The 17,577-nt window shown below is 33.7% G+C and overlaps 2 protein-coding genes across 2 annotated transcripts in view; both read right to left on the reverse strand.

Annotated features, from left to right (window-relative positions):
- The window catches only part of LOC114324464 (aromatic-L-amino-acid decarboxylase-like), a 60,772-nt gene extending 49,353 nt beyond the window's left edge, over positions 1 to 11,419 (reverse strand). The window contains exon 1 of the mRNA XM_050644736.1: positions 10,807 to 11,419. Coding sequence (XP_050500693.1) covers positions 10,807 to 10,886 — 80 coding nt within the window. The 5' untranslated portion in view covers positions 10,887 to 11,419. The remainder of the gene's footprint in view (positions 1 to 10,806) is intronic.
- Positions 11,420 to 13,613: 2,194 nt separating this feature from the next.
- LOC114324463 (cilia- and flagella-associated protein 47-like) overlaps positions 13,614 to 17,577 on the reverse strand; it is a 92,089-nt gene continuing 88,125 nt past the window's right edge. The window contains exon 19 of the mRNA XM_028272323.2: positions 13,614 to 14,022. Coding sequence (XP_028128124.2) covers positions 13,715 to 14,022 — 308 coding nt within the window. The 3' untranslated portion in view covers positions 13,614 to 13,714. The remainder of the gene's footprint in view (positions 14,023 to 17,577) is intronic.

Genomic DNA, 17,577 nt, shown 5'->3' on the forward strand with positions numbered 1-17,577 from the left:
ATATCAGGGTCAGTTCCAGACTTTGCTCTTAAGTCGAAAAATACTAAAAAGGCTTTGGAATTTTATTCAAACTCTCTCGTTACTTGTTGTTCTCATAACACTCCTTCCGCCGTAAATGAGCCGGTAGTGTCCAACGAGGAACTATCCGATCATTTACAAAAATTCTGGGAGCTGGAAGAAGCCGCTCCTCAGAACACCGATCTCATTAATGATCACCCCGCTGAAATTAATTTTGTAAAACATGTTAATGTTCTCCCCAATGGACGATATGAGTCCACACTCAATCTCAAACTCCCTATCGAAGATATAGACATGGGAAATTCGTTTCTCTCGGCAAAAAGACGTTTTCTCAGTCTCGAGAAACGTTTTCAACTCAACCCTGATTTATTGGAAAAATATCAGGACATTATATCGGAATATCTCAATAACGGACAAATAATTCAAGTGCCGTTAAAAATGCTAAATGACTCAGGTAAACCTAATTACTTTCTCCCTCACTTTCCCGTTTTCAAATCCAACTCTACTACTTCCACTCGTATAGTTTTCGATCCAAACAATAAATCGTCTACGGGAATCTCCCTCAGTGACGTCATAGACAAAGGTTATGTCGTCCAACATGAACTTTTTGACATTCTCGCTAAGTTTCGTCAGTTTAAATTCGCACTAGTAGGCGACATCAAGGCTATGTTCCTACAAATCGCCATTTGTCCCACTGAAACATTTCTGTTAAATTTTCTCTTTAGGGACAATATTCAGCAGCCTTTACGGTGCTATCAATTTCAAAGATTACCCTTCGGGCTCCCAAGTAGCCCATTTATCGCTCAAAGAGTTATCAAGCACATCGCTGACAACAACAAACATACCCACGAACTTGCTACTAGTGTTCTGCAAGAATCTATCTATATGGATGACCTGATCAGCGGTGCTGACAGTCTTCATGAATTAAGTTGTCTTTTCGAACAATTAACTTCTTTGCTAGAAACCCATGGTTTCCTCCTCCACAAGTGGAACTGCAGTTCTTCAGAATTTCTGTCTCAACACAATTTAAATCCCGTCTCTGAAGTCAGTCTTAACTTCACGGGATCTGATAAAGTCTTAGGCATATTCTGGGATTCAGAACGCGACCACTTTTCGTTTAAAACTCCTATCTTCAAATTGGCTAATGTTGTTACTAAACGTACTATTCTCTCCTACATTGCTACTTTGTATGACCCGCTAGGATGGTTATCCCCTGTCCTTGTGAACGCTAAGCTCTTGATACAGGAAATATGGTCCCAGAAATTGGACTGGGATCAACCCATTGACTCACCCATCATTATGAAAAATTGGCAAAACCTCTTATCGACATTCAAAACTATAGAAGAGGTCAAGGTACCTCGATGCTTACTTTTACAAAAGAAAGTTGTTGATGTTCAATTAATTATTTTCACCGACGCATCGGAAAAAATATACAGCACTTGTGTGTATCTCAAAGCGACATACTCAGACTTTTCTGTATCGTCGCGGCTTATCGCTTCTAAAAACAAAATTTCTCCGCTAAAAAATAAACTCACCATCCCCAAATTGGAACTTTGTGGAATAGTGTTGGGAGTCACTCTGGCTCATAGACTTTTTCACATCTTCAAGAAAAATTTGAGTATATCTTCATCTCATCTCTTTGCTGACTCTACAATTGCCTTGTCTTGGATACTTTCTAAAAAACACATTTGGAACATTTTTGTACAAAACAGAATTCAAAAGGTCAATTCCTTGTTGGAAACTTTTCCTTGTGATTTCCATTTCGTCAGAAGTCACGAAAACATCGCTGACCCCGCTTCCAGAGGGATAAATGTCTTTGATAATCCCCAGACCACCGAAGACTGGTTATGCGGACCTAGCTTTATTAGAGACAATCCCATCGATTTTTCTCTTCATCAAATTCCTCATTTTCAGGATGATCTTCCTGAATTAAGGAAGTTAGTTGTCTCAAACATAGCAACAAATCACGAACTCAACGACACCTTTGAAAATCTATTCGCTAAATCTTCTTCTTTTCGTAAAATTCAAAGAATTGTCGCTTATCTTTTTAGATTCATCAGTAATATTAAAAAGAAAATAAATAACTCTCCACGAGATACGGATATATTGACGCCACCCGAAATGGAGATCGCTGATCACGCGATCATCAGGTATATCCAAAGTATCTACTTTAAAAAAGAGATTCTTGAATTGAAAAATGCTAAACTCGTGACCAATAAAGCCATTCGTAAACTCAACCCCTTCCTACAACATAATGATGGGCTGATTCGTGTGGGAGGACGTCTCCGACACGCCCCCATATCGTATAATCAAAAACACCCCATTCTACTTCCTTCTAAATGTCGAGTTGTAGAACTAATCTTGACTCAAGCTCATCATAAGTTATTACATTCAGGCGCGCAAACAGTACTTTCGTATGTCAAAATGAAGTACTGGCCAATTGACGGATTAAGACAGATTAAACGCTTAATTCGTAAGTGTGTAAACTGTTTCCGATTCATGACACCCAATTCTGTTCAACAGATGGCAGATATGCATCCCGATCGTGTACTCCCCACTAGACCCTTCCAAGTCGTCTCAGTGGACTATGGGGGGTTCTTCTTAATTAAGTCCTCACATTTGAGGAAGGCACCGCTTTACAAAGCATACGTAGCCTATTTCATTTGCATGAGCACTAAATGTGTTCATATCGAACTCGTCACAGGATTAAGCGCAGAAGCCTATATTCTTACTCTGAAAAGGTTTATTGCCAGAAGATCCACGCCCAGTATTATTTGGAGCGACAATGCCACAAATTTCCATGGGGCAAAAAATGAAATGCGCGAATTCTATGATTTTTTCTTAAATCAAAATAATTCGGAACAGATTAAGGAATTCTGTACTCAAAACTCCATAACTTTCAAGATGGGTGTTCCCCGCAACCCCCATCAATTCGGCCTCCATGAGGTAGGAATAAAGAGTGTGAAGTATCACCTCTATCGAATTATAGGAAATTCCCACTTCACCTTTGAAGTGTTTAACACAGTATTATGCCAAATCGAGGCTATTCTAAATTCGAGACCCATCACTAGGATGTCGTCTGACGCCAATGACTTCGCTTTCCTATCTCCAGCTCACTTCTTAGTTCAAAGAAGTTTAACCGCGCCCCCTGAACCAAGTGTTTCAGAGATACCTGAAAATAGGTTGAATCTTTTTCAGCGTATTAGTAAAATTCAACAGCAATTTTGGAAATTGTGGAAAAAAGACTATCTTTGCCTCCTGCAGCAAAGAAATAAATGGACCGACCCTACTGACCCTGTCAAGATCGGGGATTTGGTTCTGTTGAAGGAGGATGGTACTCCTCCACTCTTATGGCCAACTGCCAGGGTAATAGATGTATTGCCTGGTAAGGATGGTCTAGTTCGTACTGTCAAGATTCACACTACTCACGGTGATTTTCTTCGTGGTATTACGAAAATCGCTGTGATTCCCCTGGAAGATTAAAATCTATCCCTAGGGGGAAAACTTATCGTTTTCCTCCATTTTATCGTTGTTACCCCTTGTGTATATAAACTCTAATTTCTTCAAACATTTCTTATCGTTGTGCACATCTTTGCCAATCCCCTCTCTTCGAGGTGATATAGGCCATCTCTCTCGCCTGTCGCCCCCGGCAATATGTACAATAAATATATTATACACGGCTCACTAAAATAATTAGTTACGCCCCTGTACTACTGATTACTTAAAATTCAAGTAGTATTTATGTAACCTTTCTGGAAACTCCAGGTTATTGTTGAGACTCGCATTTGAACCCCTCGCCGGGGCAGATCGTCAAAAGCTTCCTAACGAGAATCATCTCTAATCTATCGACGCTCCCGCTATTCGTAAAAAGGCCGCATTTTACCGGCTTTTTTTTGCTATCGTTTTATACCGCTCAGATAATTCAATCTGCTCAGTATTATCGACGATGATTTATTTAGCGTATTAGTGAGTGCCTTACAAATGAACCAAATGGATTATGGAATTCAATCAGAGCTCTGATGTGACACGTCATCAAGGAATAAAACTGTAAGTACTCTACATGTATGTGAACATAACTTATTAGTCGTGATACTGTATGCATTTTGAACCATATACCTCTCGTAGCAAATATTCTTTGTGCCATTTATGCAGATAATACTTTAAATTACATATGAAAAATCGTTATCTACTCTTAACCAGCTTACCTATGGGAATATACTCTATAACCGTACAATAAGTATAGGTTACTATTGTTAAGGATACTTTACGTATTGCCTAAACAAGCGTTATAAAATGACAAATTGTGAACTAATTCTTTAAGACGACATTGCAAAGTCGCAAAAAATTCATTAAACTTACTCTATCAAAAATATAATATTTTGTTGTTCTTTCATAAATTTTTGTTAAACTGGCCGTTCAAATATTACGAAACACAATTTTTGAAGCTCTTACAACCTCTTTATCCCATCTGTATCTTTTCATCTTTTGTTGTGAATAAAGGTCCAGCTATTTATTCCAAATACGTGTTACTGTGCTGGATCTGGTTAATACAAATTTTAAGATTTTTTCACTTGAATACTAGTGTCCTATTGTAACATGAGCGGAGCGTGAGGGGCAATCCAGGGGTTATATGTAAAATATAAACGAAAGTTGAAAAGTTGGGAGATTGTGATTCCGTAGTTTTTTATATAAGTTAAAAAACAATGTTACGCTATTCAACCCCCCCGGGGGGTATACTTGGCCCCCTCACCCCAACTTGCGTTACGTAATACTTGAAAGTTTCCAAAGTAGATTAAATTACACTTGGTATGATAAAAAACTATCCAACGAATTCTTTGGTTTAATCTAGTAACACTCATAAAAAAGTTATATCGATAAAACGAAACTTGCCAGCAAGTAATTCTAAACACAGGAATCATTTTCAAAAAATGAGCCTATTTTGTTTATATTCGCTTCCTGTATCGAGACACTTTTATGTGGCACTCATTGTATTATTAATTTTCTTATCTTAATTGGCAACTAACATGTCAATCTCGACAAAAAAGTATAGATGTCTACTAAATAAATTATTTTACAAACTCTTTCAAACTAGTTTGACAAACAGTTTGAATTTTCAAACCCGTAAGATTGACCAGTTTGACTTGACTTGGATTATTTGTCAGAAGGATTGACTTGAGTTTGACTTGAATTGACTTGAAATTAAGTCAAACTCAAGTCAAGTTCAAACATTCAAGTCAAACTTGTGAAACTCTAGTCATTTTTATAAGAATCCAAAGATTTTGCTACTAATTGAGGCTTTCCTTGTACTTTGAAATCAAAAGGTTTGTTAGAGTTAAGTAGCATTTTGATGAATTATTCAACGCATCTCAAACCCTGAAGAAATATAATTTTATATGTATAATATAGAATAGGCGTGTTTTTCGGAAATCTCGATGTAGTCATTGAACAAATTCAAGCTGCATTTATAAGTATGTACAAAGTGAACAATGATTTTAAAGTCTTAGATCCTAGAAGTGGATATCTTTTCAAATCGAATCCACAAGTTTTTGAAGAAACCAGTAAATTAGTTGCTGCGTACCCGTCAGTCGTCAGTTTAAGTAATGAGTTTTTGGAGCAACTGCAATATGTCAGAAAATCATTAAGGACATAGTTGGAATTGGAGAACTCTATTTATGATGCATCCAAAATTATTCTTATAGATTTTCATTGCACTAGTGCTTGCATACCAGAAGTGTGTCATGCGTACATCTTGTTTTTAACTTTACCCGTCACGATCGCTAGTTCAGAGAGATCTTTTTCTAAACTTAAATTAATAAAACCATATCTTCGTAATACAATGTTAGAAACACGCGGTTATCTTATCTAGCGCTTATAAGTATTTGGAAATGAAGTTGCCCATCAGATAGATATTAATAAAATTTTAGATGTATTTGGTGATAGTAGTGGACGAAGAAAATTGTTCATCTCATAGAATAATACTATGTAATAATGTAATCATTTAAAGAGTGTAGGTGCAAAATTTCGGACCGATGGCTTTTAAATGTATGCATTTTTTTTCAAATCCTGAGAAAACTAATAAATATTTTTGAAAAGTTTAAACGTAGAATGAAAGATTACATTATTACCGAAGGCTGAAAGTCCCTTAAAATAAACCAAAAGTTTCTTTTGAATGAGATATTTGAAATTAAAAATCATTAAAAATCATATTCTCTTTTTTCTTCACCCCTGTAACTTTTTAGGGACTTTCGGCCCTCGGTCATAATGTAATCTTACATTCTGTGTTTATATTTAAAAAAAATACTTACTAGTTTTTTCAGGATTCGAAAAAATGAATGCATTTAAAAGGCATTGGCACGAAATTTTGCGCCTACGCTCTAAATTTTTGTTCTATTTTATTCTATACTAATAAAGATAAAAAATGTAAGTTGTTATAAACAGTGCATTACGCCACTTATCTTGCTGATTTATATTAACAAAATCAATGACGCCCTTAGCTCATAAGCATTCCATCCAAGACTAATCAGAGCAAATTTAAGTTAAACGAAACATTCTAGATAATGTCTCAAATATTGACACACAAAGATGCACAAACATATACCCCATAGCTTAAACATAGCGGATAGCGGGTTTCAGAGAGCTTCAAAATAATTTATGGCAAATTCACTGTTGCGTAGTGAACATAATAATTATGGTCTTGTGTTACGTTCTTTTATGAATCCGCTTCGTCTTCCGATTTTTCTGAATCCCATTTTCCTTTCTATTATTTCGTATAGTTTTACTGCTACACTTATTAGGGATATGCCTGCATAGTTTTGGCAGCCTCTTGTATTTCCCTTCTTGTACACTGGTACAATTATTGTAATTGACGACTCTAGGCAATATTTGGTCCTCCGTATTAGATTTAGGATATAATATATAACAATGATTTTTTGCCTTTGCTCCTATAATTCCAACATTTTTAGACCAACGTCACAGCTACCAGGAGCTTTCCCAGTTAATAGCTTTCCTAATCCTTCTTCTAGTTCTTCTTCCTGTATAGTTTCTGTTTCCTCAGTGTTTTTCTCTGGTTCGCTCATTAAGCTATCTTCATTTGTTTTTTACTTTTCCATGCTCTCCAGTTTACTTTTTCAGTTTTTGGAAATGTTCTCTCCATATTTCTATTATAACTTTGTTATCGGTTAATATTGTTCCATTTTGGTCATTATTTGCTTTAAATTTATTTCTTTGTTGCTTCGTAGGTTTTCAGTGTTTTATAGAACAATTCTACACAACAATTTTACATTTTCTCTACTGTTTGCTTCCATTTTCTCCTCTAACTTGTTACAGCTTTTCTTTTAAAACATGACCCCAGAAAAATATATTTCTGATGATTCAAAGGATTTAAAACAAAAGTCAAGATGAATATCGCTCCGGCGATAAAAAAGAGAAAAGAACAATATTGGAAAACGTTAAATTCTTCATCTCCAAACAAAAATACGATTATAAAATGGAGCCATAAAAAGGCTGCTATCAAATTAACACTCCAAAGAAATAAAGGAGACAATTAAATATATACCCTATTCCACGAATATACGACTGTGTTGGATTATTTCGACAACGAATATTTTATTATGCAAAATACGAAGAACGAAAATAAATTGCAAATTACATTGCTGTTTATTGGAATAATTATTAGAGCCGTTTACTTTCGTACTTCTTATGCTGCACACTGAAATATTCGTTGTCGCGATAATCCAAAAGAGTCGTATGTTGGTGGAATGAACCATATCAATATCCACCTAATAAACGCCTTAAGATTTTATAAAAGATTTAACCAATTTCAATACGAATAAAACAATACAAAGTGAAAATATGAAAACTTTCCACACATAATACATATATTCATTTCCTAAACAATATATGAAAAATCGAAGAGAGATCAATTTATTGTAAACAGGAACAAGGGAGGACACTATTTAAAAAAAAATTAATTTTCTTCATCATAGTAGCATAATCTAATATATTTTTCCTCAGTATTTGCAAAAATAAATCGCTTTTGATACGTACAGAAGCAATTGCATACTATTAATTATTATTAATTGTAACTTTTTGGTTGATGTGCAAAAAGCGATATAAAAATAAAATGTCGGTGTTAAATAGTTTTCACAAATATGTTTGCTTATATGCGCTATTTTTATTAATTTTATTTTATGACGCTATTATTGCAGAAAAAGTTTAATTTGGGATGAATAAACAAAATAACTAAGTCAAAAACAATCGATTTGTTTTGTTTATGATGTTCAGTTTTAACTTTAATGCTTTTTGTAAAACATTGGCTGTCCAAATTATTTAAAATCAACACTACTATCAAGTAAGAAACTTATGGTAGGGGAGCCCAAGCGGGGATTTTTGCAGTTACTCGAGCGCCTCAGATTATTACATGGGGAGAAACCTTGTACCCTGAAAATGTACCTCTACCATATATTGGCTCTTAATGCAGGGGAGTTCGTTAAGGGGAAACCGAAAAAAAATCTATCCTTAGAAAAACTCGAAATTGTCAGATTAAGACACGGTAAGTTAAGTACATGCAAAAGAGTGTATATTTAAAAAATCTGACGATTTGAGCGGGACGTAAGGAAATGGGTGAGTTCCAAAGTTTCACAAGAAAAAAGGGAATATTTCACGAAATGAATGACAGATCGAAAAATTAAAAAATACTTGCTCAACATTTTTCAAAAATCTATCGAATGACACCTTACACGACTTCCCACGGACAAGTGTGGGGGGTAAATTTAAAATTTTAAATACGAATCCCGCGATATTTCGCGAAATGAACATCAGATCGAAAAACTGAAAAATACACTTATTCAATATTTTTGAAAAATCTATCGAATGGCACTAAACATTACCCCCCACGGAGTTGGGGTGGGGGATTACTTTAAAATCTTAAATGGGAGCCCCCATTTTTTATTTCAGATTTGGATTCCCTACGTAAAAATAAGCAACTTTTATTCGAGACATTTTTTCGAATTATGGATAGATGGCGCTATAATCAAAACGATTGTTGGAAATGGAAAATTAAATTAAAAATGGAAAGTCCCACTAAAATGGAAAACTTTACTTAACTTTTTTTGGTTTTAGAACCTACTCTTCACAACCCAATAGGTCCCCATAACGCTCAAGTGACGGCACATTTAGCATACTTTGCTCCCCTACCATTAAAATTATGAAATAACTAAAAAGCTGAATAAGTAATTTAATAAGAGGCAGAAAAATTTGAGCTTAAAATAAATAAGGAAAATACAAAATACATGAGAATGAGAGAAATAGGTAAAGAAACAGAAGACAATTTAACTAAAATTAGATGAAGAAAATACATGTATGTTTAACACAGCTTTAGAATTTACGTATTTGGGCGCAAAAATAAATAAAAAGGGACATATTTAAGAGGAAAAAAAGATCAGAATATAAAGGGATACAAAAAGTAAAGACTATTGCGATAATTAATGAATTGCAAATATGTCTCAAAAAAAACAAAAATTAAAATTTACAAACTAGATTTTTCAGGCCTAGGCTACCTAAAAAATCAGAAATACGCCTTTTCGAAAGATATGAGAGGAAAATATAGAGGGCGTGGAGTTGTGAAAAAATATAATCAATGGAAAAGAAGGGCAGTAAAGAATTATTCAAAGAATAATTACATTAAGCTTAGAAATAAAAGAGAAATACCTATAATACAGATGTACACCATGAATTATTTATTAATATAATTAAATTATTATCAGCATTTTTTACCAAGTAACAAAAACCAAATTGGTTTAATTTGAGATAAATAAACAAAATATCTAATTAAAAAACAATCAATTTTTTATTACGTTCGTTTTTTACCTTTGATTTTTGTAAAAAAAATCGCTTTCCAAGATATTAAAAATTAACACTAATATCAAAAACTAAGAAACTAATAAACTAAAGTAAGAAAGAACAAAAAGCTAAATGAGTAATTTAATACGAGGCAGATAAATTTGAGCTTAAAATAAATAAGGAAAAGACAAAATACATGATAATGAGAGAAATAGGTAAAGAAAAAGAAGACAATTTAGCTAAAATTAGATGAAGAAAATACATGCATGTTCAACATAGATTTAGAATTTACGTATTTGGGCGTAAAAATGAATGAAAAGGGGCATGATTAAGAGGAAGATAAGACCAGCATATAAAGGGAAGCAAAAAGTAAAGACTATTGCGAAAATTAATGAATTTAAAATATGTCTAAAAAAAAACAAAAATTAAAATTTACAAATTAGTTTTTTTAGGCCTAGGCTGCCTAAAAATTCAGAAATACACCTTTTCGAAAGATATGAGAGGAAAATATTAAGGGCGTGGAGGTATGAAAAAATATAATCAATGGAAAAGAAGGGCAATAAAAACCTTTAAAAGAATTATTCAAAGAATAATTACATTAAGCTTAGAAATAAAAGAGAAATGCACATAATACAATGTACACCATAGTTAAAGAATTTATTATTATTATAATTAAATTATTATAAGCATTACTTATAAGCATATAAGTAACCAAAACAAAAGTTGTTTAATTTATTAATGTATTGCATTTTGAGAAGGATTTCCGAAGTGTAAATCGAAACGTCAAATAAATTTAATTTCAAACTTAAATTGTGCTTTATTTTGAACAAAAATGGCAAATTGCATTAAGATGTTACAAGAATATTTAAAGCTTCAAAGCGTTCTTAAGACTTTGACAGTAAAAAAATTCTAAGAGTCTAAAGTCTAAAAGAATCCAAAGCGACTTACCTCTCACGAATGGTCTCAATGTAGTCCGCAATATAATCCACCGCAGCTTTTCCGAACTCCCTAAATTCCGTCACATCCATATTAATCAATCAGAAATACAGAAAAAACACTTTCTCCACAACTTCGCCCACTTTCACTCTGATACACAATGGTATTAGTCGTAATACAACAAACTAGTACTGGAGGAGGATTTAAATAAAAGTGAGATCAATCCGCGGCTCTCTTTTTATTTAAGAGCTAACACAACACTCGACTGCCCTTCAATCAGCTTCAAGCGACGCTTTTCATTGTGTTACTCACGGTATCACTGGTCTCTTCTTGCGAATAGTCGCTGCATAGATAACAAGTGTTTATATATACAAGCCATTATTTGTTACGCTTTGGAGATTTTTGAAGTATCCTTGAATACGCTAGGAAAAAATGGCCCGGCGTCTATTCGTCGATTTTTCTCTTAAATTAATGTCATTATTTATTTTGATTCAGGAGACACCACTATGACTTTCACCTATTTTGGAGCACGTACACGGAAAAATTATGTCACCATGATTACGATTTTTTGTTTTACACAAGAATGACTGTTTGTTTTGTAGAAATTGTTGTAAAATGTAGCTGGCTGAAGATTGTTGCTTGGTACCGGTAACATCAGTATGTTTTGAGTAAATATAAGTTTTGTATCTCTTAAAGAAGTGTTTTAAAGGGTGAAAGTGGGGATACTTTCCCCACTATTGCCTTAGTTTAACTGCTTTCTATCGATCTTTTGTTGTAAGACAGGCAAGCCCATAGATAATTGAAGATGCATATGAAAAATATTTAAAAAAATTATTTATAAGTATTTTTCATATTTATGAATTAATAATTATTAGATCAGAGCGAATCTTTGCAGATTTTTGCTGAAAAAGTTATGTGATACTTCAATAATAATACATCAAATTATTCGAACATTTTTCGAAGTTCTATTCTTGAACGTGTCAGAAACACCAAGTCATCTGCAAAACCTATGCATTGTTGTCTTTTGTTAAGATTGGTGGCGCTTGTCTGGATATTGGGTTTACTGTAAAGAGACCGAAATCATTAGTCCGAAAGCAGTAGACCGAACTCATTAGACCGAAAAGCACTTTACCGAAACCTCACTAGACCGAACAGCAGAAGACCGAAAAGCATGTTAAATGTTATTTGGATGGTTATTATAAACAGTTAAAATGGTGTCAACGTCACTCTACCCTTAATTTATTTTTACCTTCACTAATTTGTTTAACGGATGAAAATTATTTCATATCAGACTGTACAGAGTAGCAATTTACACAGTCTATATATAAAATAATACAAAAAAAATACAATAAACAAAAACACAGATATACAAAATCTTAGCATAATTTACTGCAAACTTTTTAAATTTTTTTACCATTTCGGTCTAATGCTGTTCGGTCTAGTGAGGTTTCCGTAAAGAGCTTTTCGGTCTAATGAGTTCGGTCTAATTGTCGTGTACCGGATATTGGATCCTCTAATTATCTTTTCTAGAACTACGTTGAATAAGTCTGTTGACAGGGGTCTCCTTGTTTTAATCCTCTACTGAGGTTAAAATGATTTGAAAAACTTCCTTTTATCATGACTTTATTGACTAGCGTCATTTTAACTAACCTTATCAGTTTCTCTGATATTCCTAGTTATCTCATATCTTCAGATAGTCCGTTACGTAAGATGGAGTCGTAAGCCTGTTTAAAATCAATAAAGAGCATATACAAGCCTAGATTTTGTTCATAACTATTGTTTTGTAATAATTTTAGCACAAAAATTTGATTGGTTGTTGCTCTTCCCTGTCTGTCTGTCTGTCAGCCTGGTATTCTCCTATTATTTCTGATTCATAGGTTTTTTCTGATTCTTATGATTTTTGCCAATACCTTATATACCACTTCTAACAGTGCGATTCTTCTGTAATTTTCAGAGATAGTTATATCACCTTTCTTGTGAATGGGGCAGATGATTGCTGTGTTCCATTGCTCCGGCACTTTTTCGGTTTCCCATATTTTCTTTATTAGTCGAGCTATCTTTTGCTGCAGTATATTTCCTCCTACCTTAATATCTCTGCTGGGACTCCGCTTTCTCCGGTACGTTTATTATTTTTTAGGTCTTTTATTACGGCTATTATCTCCATTTCTGTAGTATTTTGTGTTTATTGTGGTTCTGTTTCTTGTATTTGTTGTTGTTCTATTTCTTGTCTTTGTTGTATTTCTGTTTCTGTTTGAACTTTATTGTTTAATAATTCTTCGAAATATTCTGACCACCTATTTAATTTTTCTGCTTCGTCTCCCAATAACATACCATCTTTATTTTCTTCATAAAGTTTAGGTATAGTGTTCTTCGATTATTTCTAGTTGTTTTTCCAGTAATTTTTTCTTCGTTTGCCTGCATAATCGTTTAGCTTCTCTTCTTTTGTTTTTATAATGCTCTTTACTTTTTCGGTGTTTCTAATATTTTCCATTTTTGCGTTGTTCTTTTGCTCTACAATTATTCTGCTGTACTCATCGAACCACTGTTTCCTCTTTTCTTTTTCTGCTTTCCCAATGCTAAGATCTGTCGCTTCTATCACGGCTCTTTGTATTAGTTCCCATTCCCCTTCTATATTCTCCGTTGTGATTCTTCCCAATCTCTTCTTTATCTCTTCCTCTATTCTTTTTGCTATTTCTATATCTTGACGCCGTTCTAATTGGTATTTTTTCCATTGTTGTCCTTTTTTTGGTAGTTTGGGTATATAGTATATCCATTATTTATTTTATTGATACAATCAATTTTGATTAAAACAACGTAAATACTTTTGATAATATTTATCTCTCATTATTTTATTTAAAAAAATATAAATATAAAAGTATATACAAATGTTGGAACACAGCCTCCCAGGATTTTCATTTGATTAATATATTCTTTTCTCTCGTGTCCAAAACGTCAAATTATACTTCCGTAGTTCTTGTTCATGATCTGATTTGAGGTATAGAATTTCAGTTCCAGGAAACGTCTGAGCATCCCAGTGAATAAACAACTGCCATATTCCTTCATCGGTTACGTCCTTTATGTGTATTTTTCCTTCCGGGGAATAATTTCTACCTCTGGCTTTGGTAGTGTACACAACTTCTGAATCCAAAATTCTCTTAAACGGTATTAGTATGTCATCGAAATTGATCTTTAAATATTCACGTAAAATATGGAAGCCTCTTGGAAAGACTGCAACAAAAAAAAACAAAATTGTTATTGTTACCCCCAAACCATGCGTTGGTCATTTTTTTTTGTATTCTAGAATCTAGTCTAGTTGGAACAGACCAACAAGATAACGTCAAATAGCCCAATAAATGACCGTTTTGGAGTGTAATTTTCAGGGTCGACTCTGAATTGCATGAAAATTTGGATTCTACTTACCCTTCACTTTAAAGTTAAACTTGTGCCGTTGGTTGCGTTTACCTTATTCAGGGCCGCCGCTACCATGTGTGCAAAGTGTGCATCGCATACGGGCGGCCAACAATAGGGGCGGCCAAAAGCAGGCCACTGATGATAATACTTTTTTTTAAAACGAAAATAAATTCAAAAAATTAAATAGTAATGATTCAGATATTTCTATAAACTCTAATATTCCAAACAATCTAAACAAAAATGCCAGTAAATGTTATTTATTATATGAACTGCCCTTTTGCAGCTGTAGTCATAAAGTAGTTCCGGGAATGCTTTTTATTTCAAAGTGGCTGGCGGATTTCGGACTTTTTTCTACTAAGATATTTTTATCTACGTGGCCCATATGCGATTTTTTCAAATTCATTTTTTCATTTATGATTTGTTAAGAGAGTACGATACGACAATAGAATACTTTCCGAGAATTTAGATTAGTACTTGTTAAGTTGCTCTCATTGAGTAATAAAAAAGTCTTTTTTATTACCAGATGGTTTAAAAAATCTTTTTTATTACTCGACGGTTGCTGTTATGATATTGTTCCTTTATGCTTATGTATTGTTATGGATAGGGTTATGGTTCAGTCTAAGTTGAGAATTTGATGATTTTAGACACGCTTTTCTTTTGCACACTACTATATTTCAAATAGGCCTGGGTCCCGCGTACCAAAAAAAGTTGATTAATAGCAAGCTGAAAACTTGTTAATAGCTTAGCGGTGTCTAGTCGGGCAAACTTTAATGTACCGGAACACTAGAACAGGGGAAGTTTTAATTGTGGAACAGTTTAAAAATTTAGAACGTCAGATTACGAAAACGTCCCATGTATTTTGTCGAACAGAGCATCCAATTGATTTGTTACCCTTTCATTAAACTCTCATGCAAAAATCAGACTGATATTACTAACCAACATGATTCCTGTCATTTGACATGTTCTTCATGTTCCACTCATTAAAATGCCCAGTTGGTGATAAACACCAGTCTGATTTCTGCATGAGAGTTTAATGAAATGGTAACAAATCAATTGGAAGTTATGTCCGACAAAATACATGGAACGTTTTCGTAGTCTGACGTTCCAAATTTTTAACCTGTTCCACAATTATAACTTCCCCTGTTCCAGTGTTCCCATACATCAAAGTTTGTCCGAATAGACACCGTTAAGCTATTAACAATTTTTCAGCTTGCTATTAATCAACTTTTTTGGGTACGCGGGATCCAGGCCTATATATTTAAATATAGTAACGAGATCAGAGCAATTATCATTCATATACGCGTTATGGTGTCCTGCATATTTCTTTAATTACTAGTACCTACGTTGAAACGACTAAAGTGTTGGAAGGGGGCGGCAAATATTAAGTTGCACACGGGCGACCAACACTTTAGCGGCGGCCCTGACCTTATTAGGTGACCATCACCCCTTCTCGGGGGTGAAAAAACTTTTTAAGCAACTAAACTAGACTAAGCCACTTTCCTTTTATAGCGATTTTTAAGTAAGTCAATACTTTTCGAGTTATTTGCGATTGCAAATATTTAATTTTCGACAATCGAATATTTAAATAATAAATAAGCAAAAAATTAAGCAATTTTAGGGAAAAACCTTTAAAAATTTTTAAAGTGTTTAAAATTTATTTTCATTTTTTATAAAAGTTTCTAGCACCAAAACTAAACGAGTTATGCTCATAATAAACTGGGCCACTTTGTTTTTGGTAAAAAAAGTGAAAATCTTCCCCTATATCTAGCACCTTAAAAAAATTAATCGTTACCTCTTTGGGAGCGTGCAAATATTACGTAACGCGATTTTTGAAGATTTTTGACCCCCCCCCCCCACGTAACGCACTCTAATAGGCGTTTAACTATTGCGTAACGCACTTTTTGAAGATTTTTGACCCCCCAACCTGCGTTACGTAATACTTGAATGGCCCCTTTACCATTTTACTTTATATGTATGCGTATTATTTATACGATCTGTAAGTTTGACAGGATTGAAGTGCTTATCTTTGAAAAAATTTGGTTTTATTTAAAAAAAAAATTTCTAAAAATTTTGGAAAAATGCAGTTTTTCAAAATAACTTAAAAAGTATTAATGATACGAAAAATCCCAAAGAGTAAATAAATGTAGATTTTGTTTTTGTAAATATGCTAATTTTATTTTGTTTTTCTATAAAACAAAAATCCTTTATGGCTGTTCAAAATTTGCTCACTCGTGATTAGTGGCCCGTTCAAGCCTTTTCAACTATAACCTTTCAAAAAAAGCACTTTAAACGGCCGAAACTTACAGATCTCATATAAAAAATACGTAATAAAGTAAATTTTTTGTAAAGCGCTCACAATAATTAATTTCATTTGCAGTGCTAAATAGGGGGAGATGTTCACGATTTTTGACCAAAAAAAAGGGGCCAATTTTTTATACACTTTAATAAACATTTTCAATCACAAATAACTCGAAAAGTATTGACACTTAAAAATATCCATAAAACGAAAGTTGCTTACAATTAGTCAGTTCCATTAGTCAGTTAGTCAGTCCATTTCCGGGACTTATTTTAAACGCGCGTTTTTTTACCCCGAGAAGGGGTGACTGTCACCCCCCAAGCAAAAGCAACCAACGGCACACTTTCAACTTTAAAGTGAAGGGTAAGTAGAACCTAAATCCAAATTTTCATGTAATACGGAGTTGACCCTGAAAATTACACGGTCTCGCCGTATTTCCCGTTCATTTACTGGGCTAAAAACACTTATATTGACCTTTACACGGCATTCAACCATATGGCGTTATAAATCGTCCGTAGAAATGTGACTTGTGGGAACGGGGTCTTATGAAATTAAAATTTCAAAGGGAAATTACTTTAGTTGGCTATATACAATAGTTATAAAAACCTCGAGTGTAAAATGGTATCTATTCTTTTATTAGGTATTTTTTTTATTTATCCAAATGGATGAAATGGATGAATAAAATTCATCAAAACGTTTTCGGTCCTATCAGGCCATCATCAGTGAGAACGTATGTGCATCCTTACATGAAACTAGCCACAGAAATGGATCAAAAGACCTTTAAATAACATAATAATTACAGTATTATAAACAATTAACATAATGACATTAGGACGATGTAGAAAGATTACATATTATTAAGGAGATATACACATCCTTGCCCGAAAAAAGAGTGAAGAAGCCCAAACTGGTGAGAAGGGAATACCAGCTCTGAAGTTGGTGACACCCCATAAACTCTGAAGAATCATAAACACAGTAATGACTAGGGAGCGGATTTTATGCTAAATGCATATTGCATGCATATTTCGCATATTTGAGAAATTTACTAAATTTTGCATATTTTAAAGAAACATGCA

Source organism: Diabrotica virgifera, chromosome 1 (assembly GCF_917563875.1).
Source record: "Diabrotica virgifera virgifera chromosome 1, PGI_DIABVI_V3a".
NCBI lineage: Eukaryota > Metazoa > Arthropoda > Insecta > Coleoptera > Chrysomelidae > Diabrotica > Diabrotica virgifera.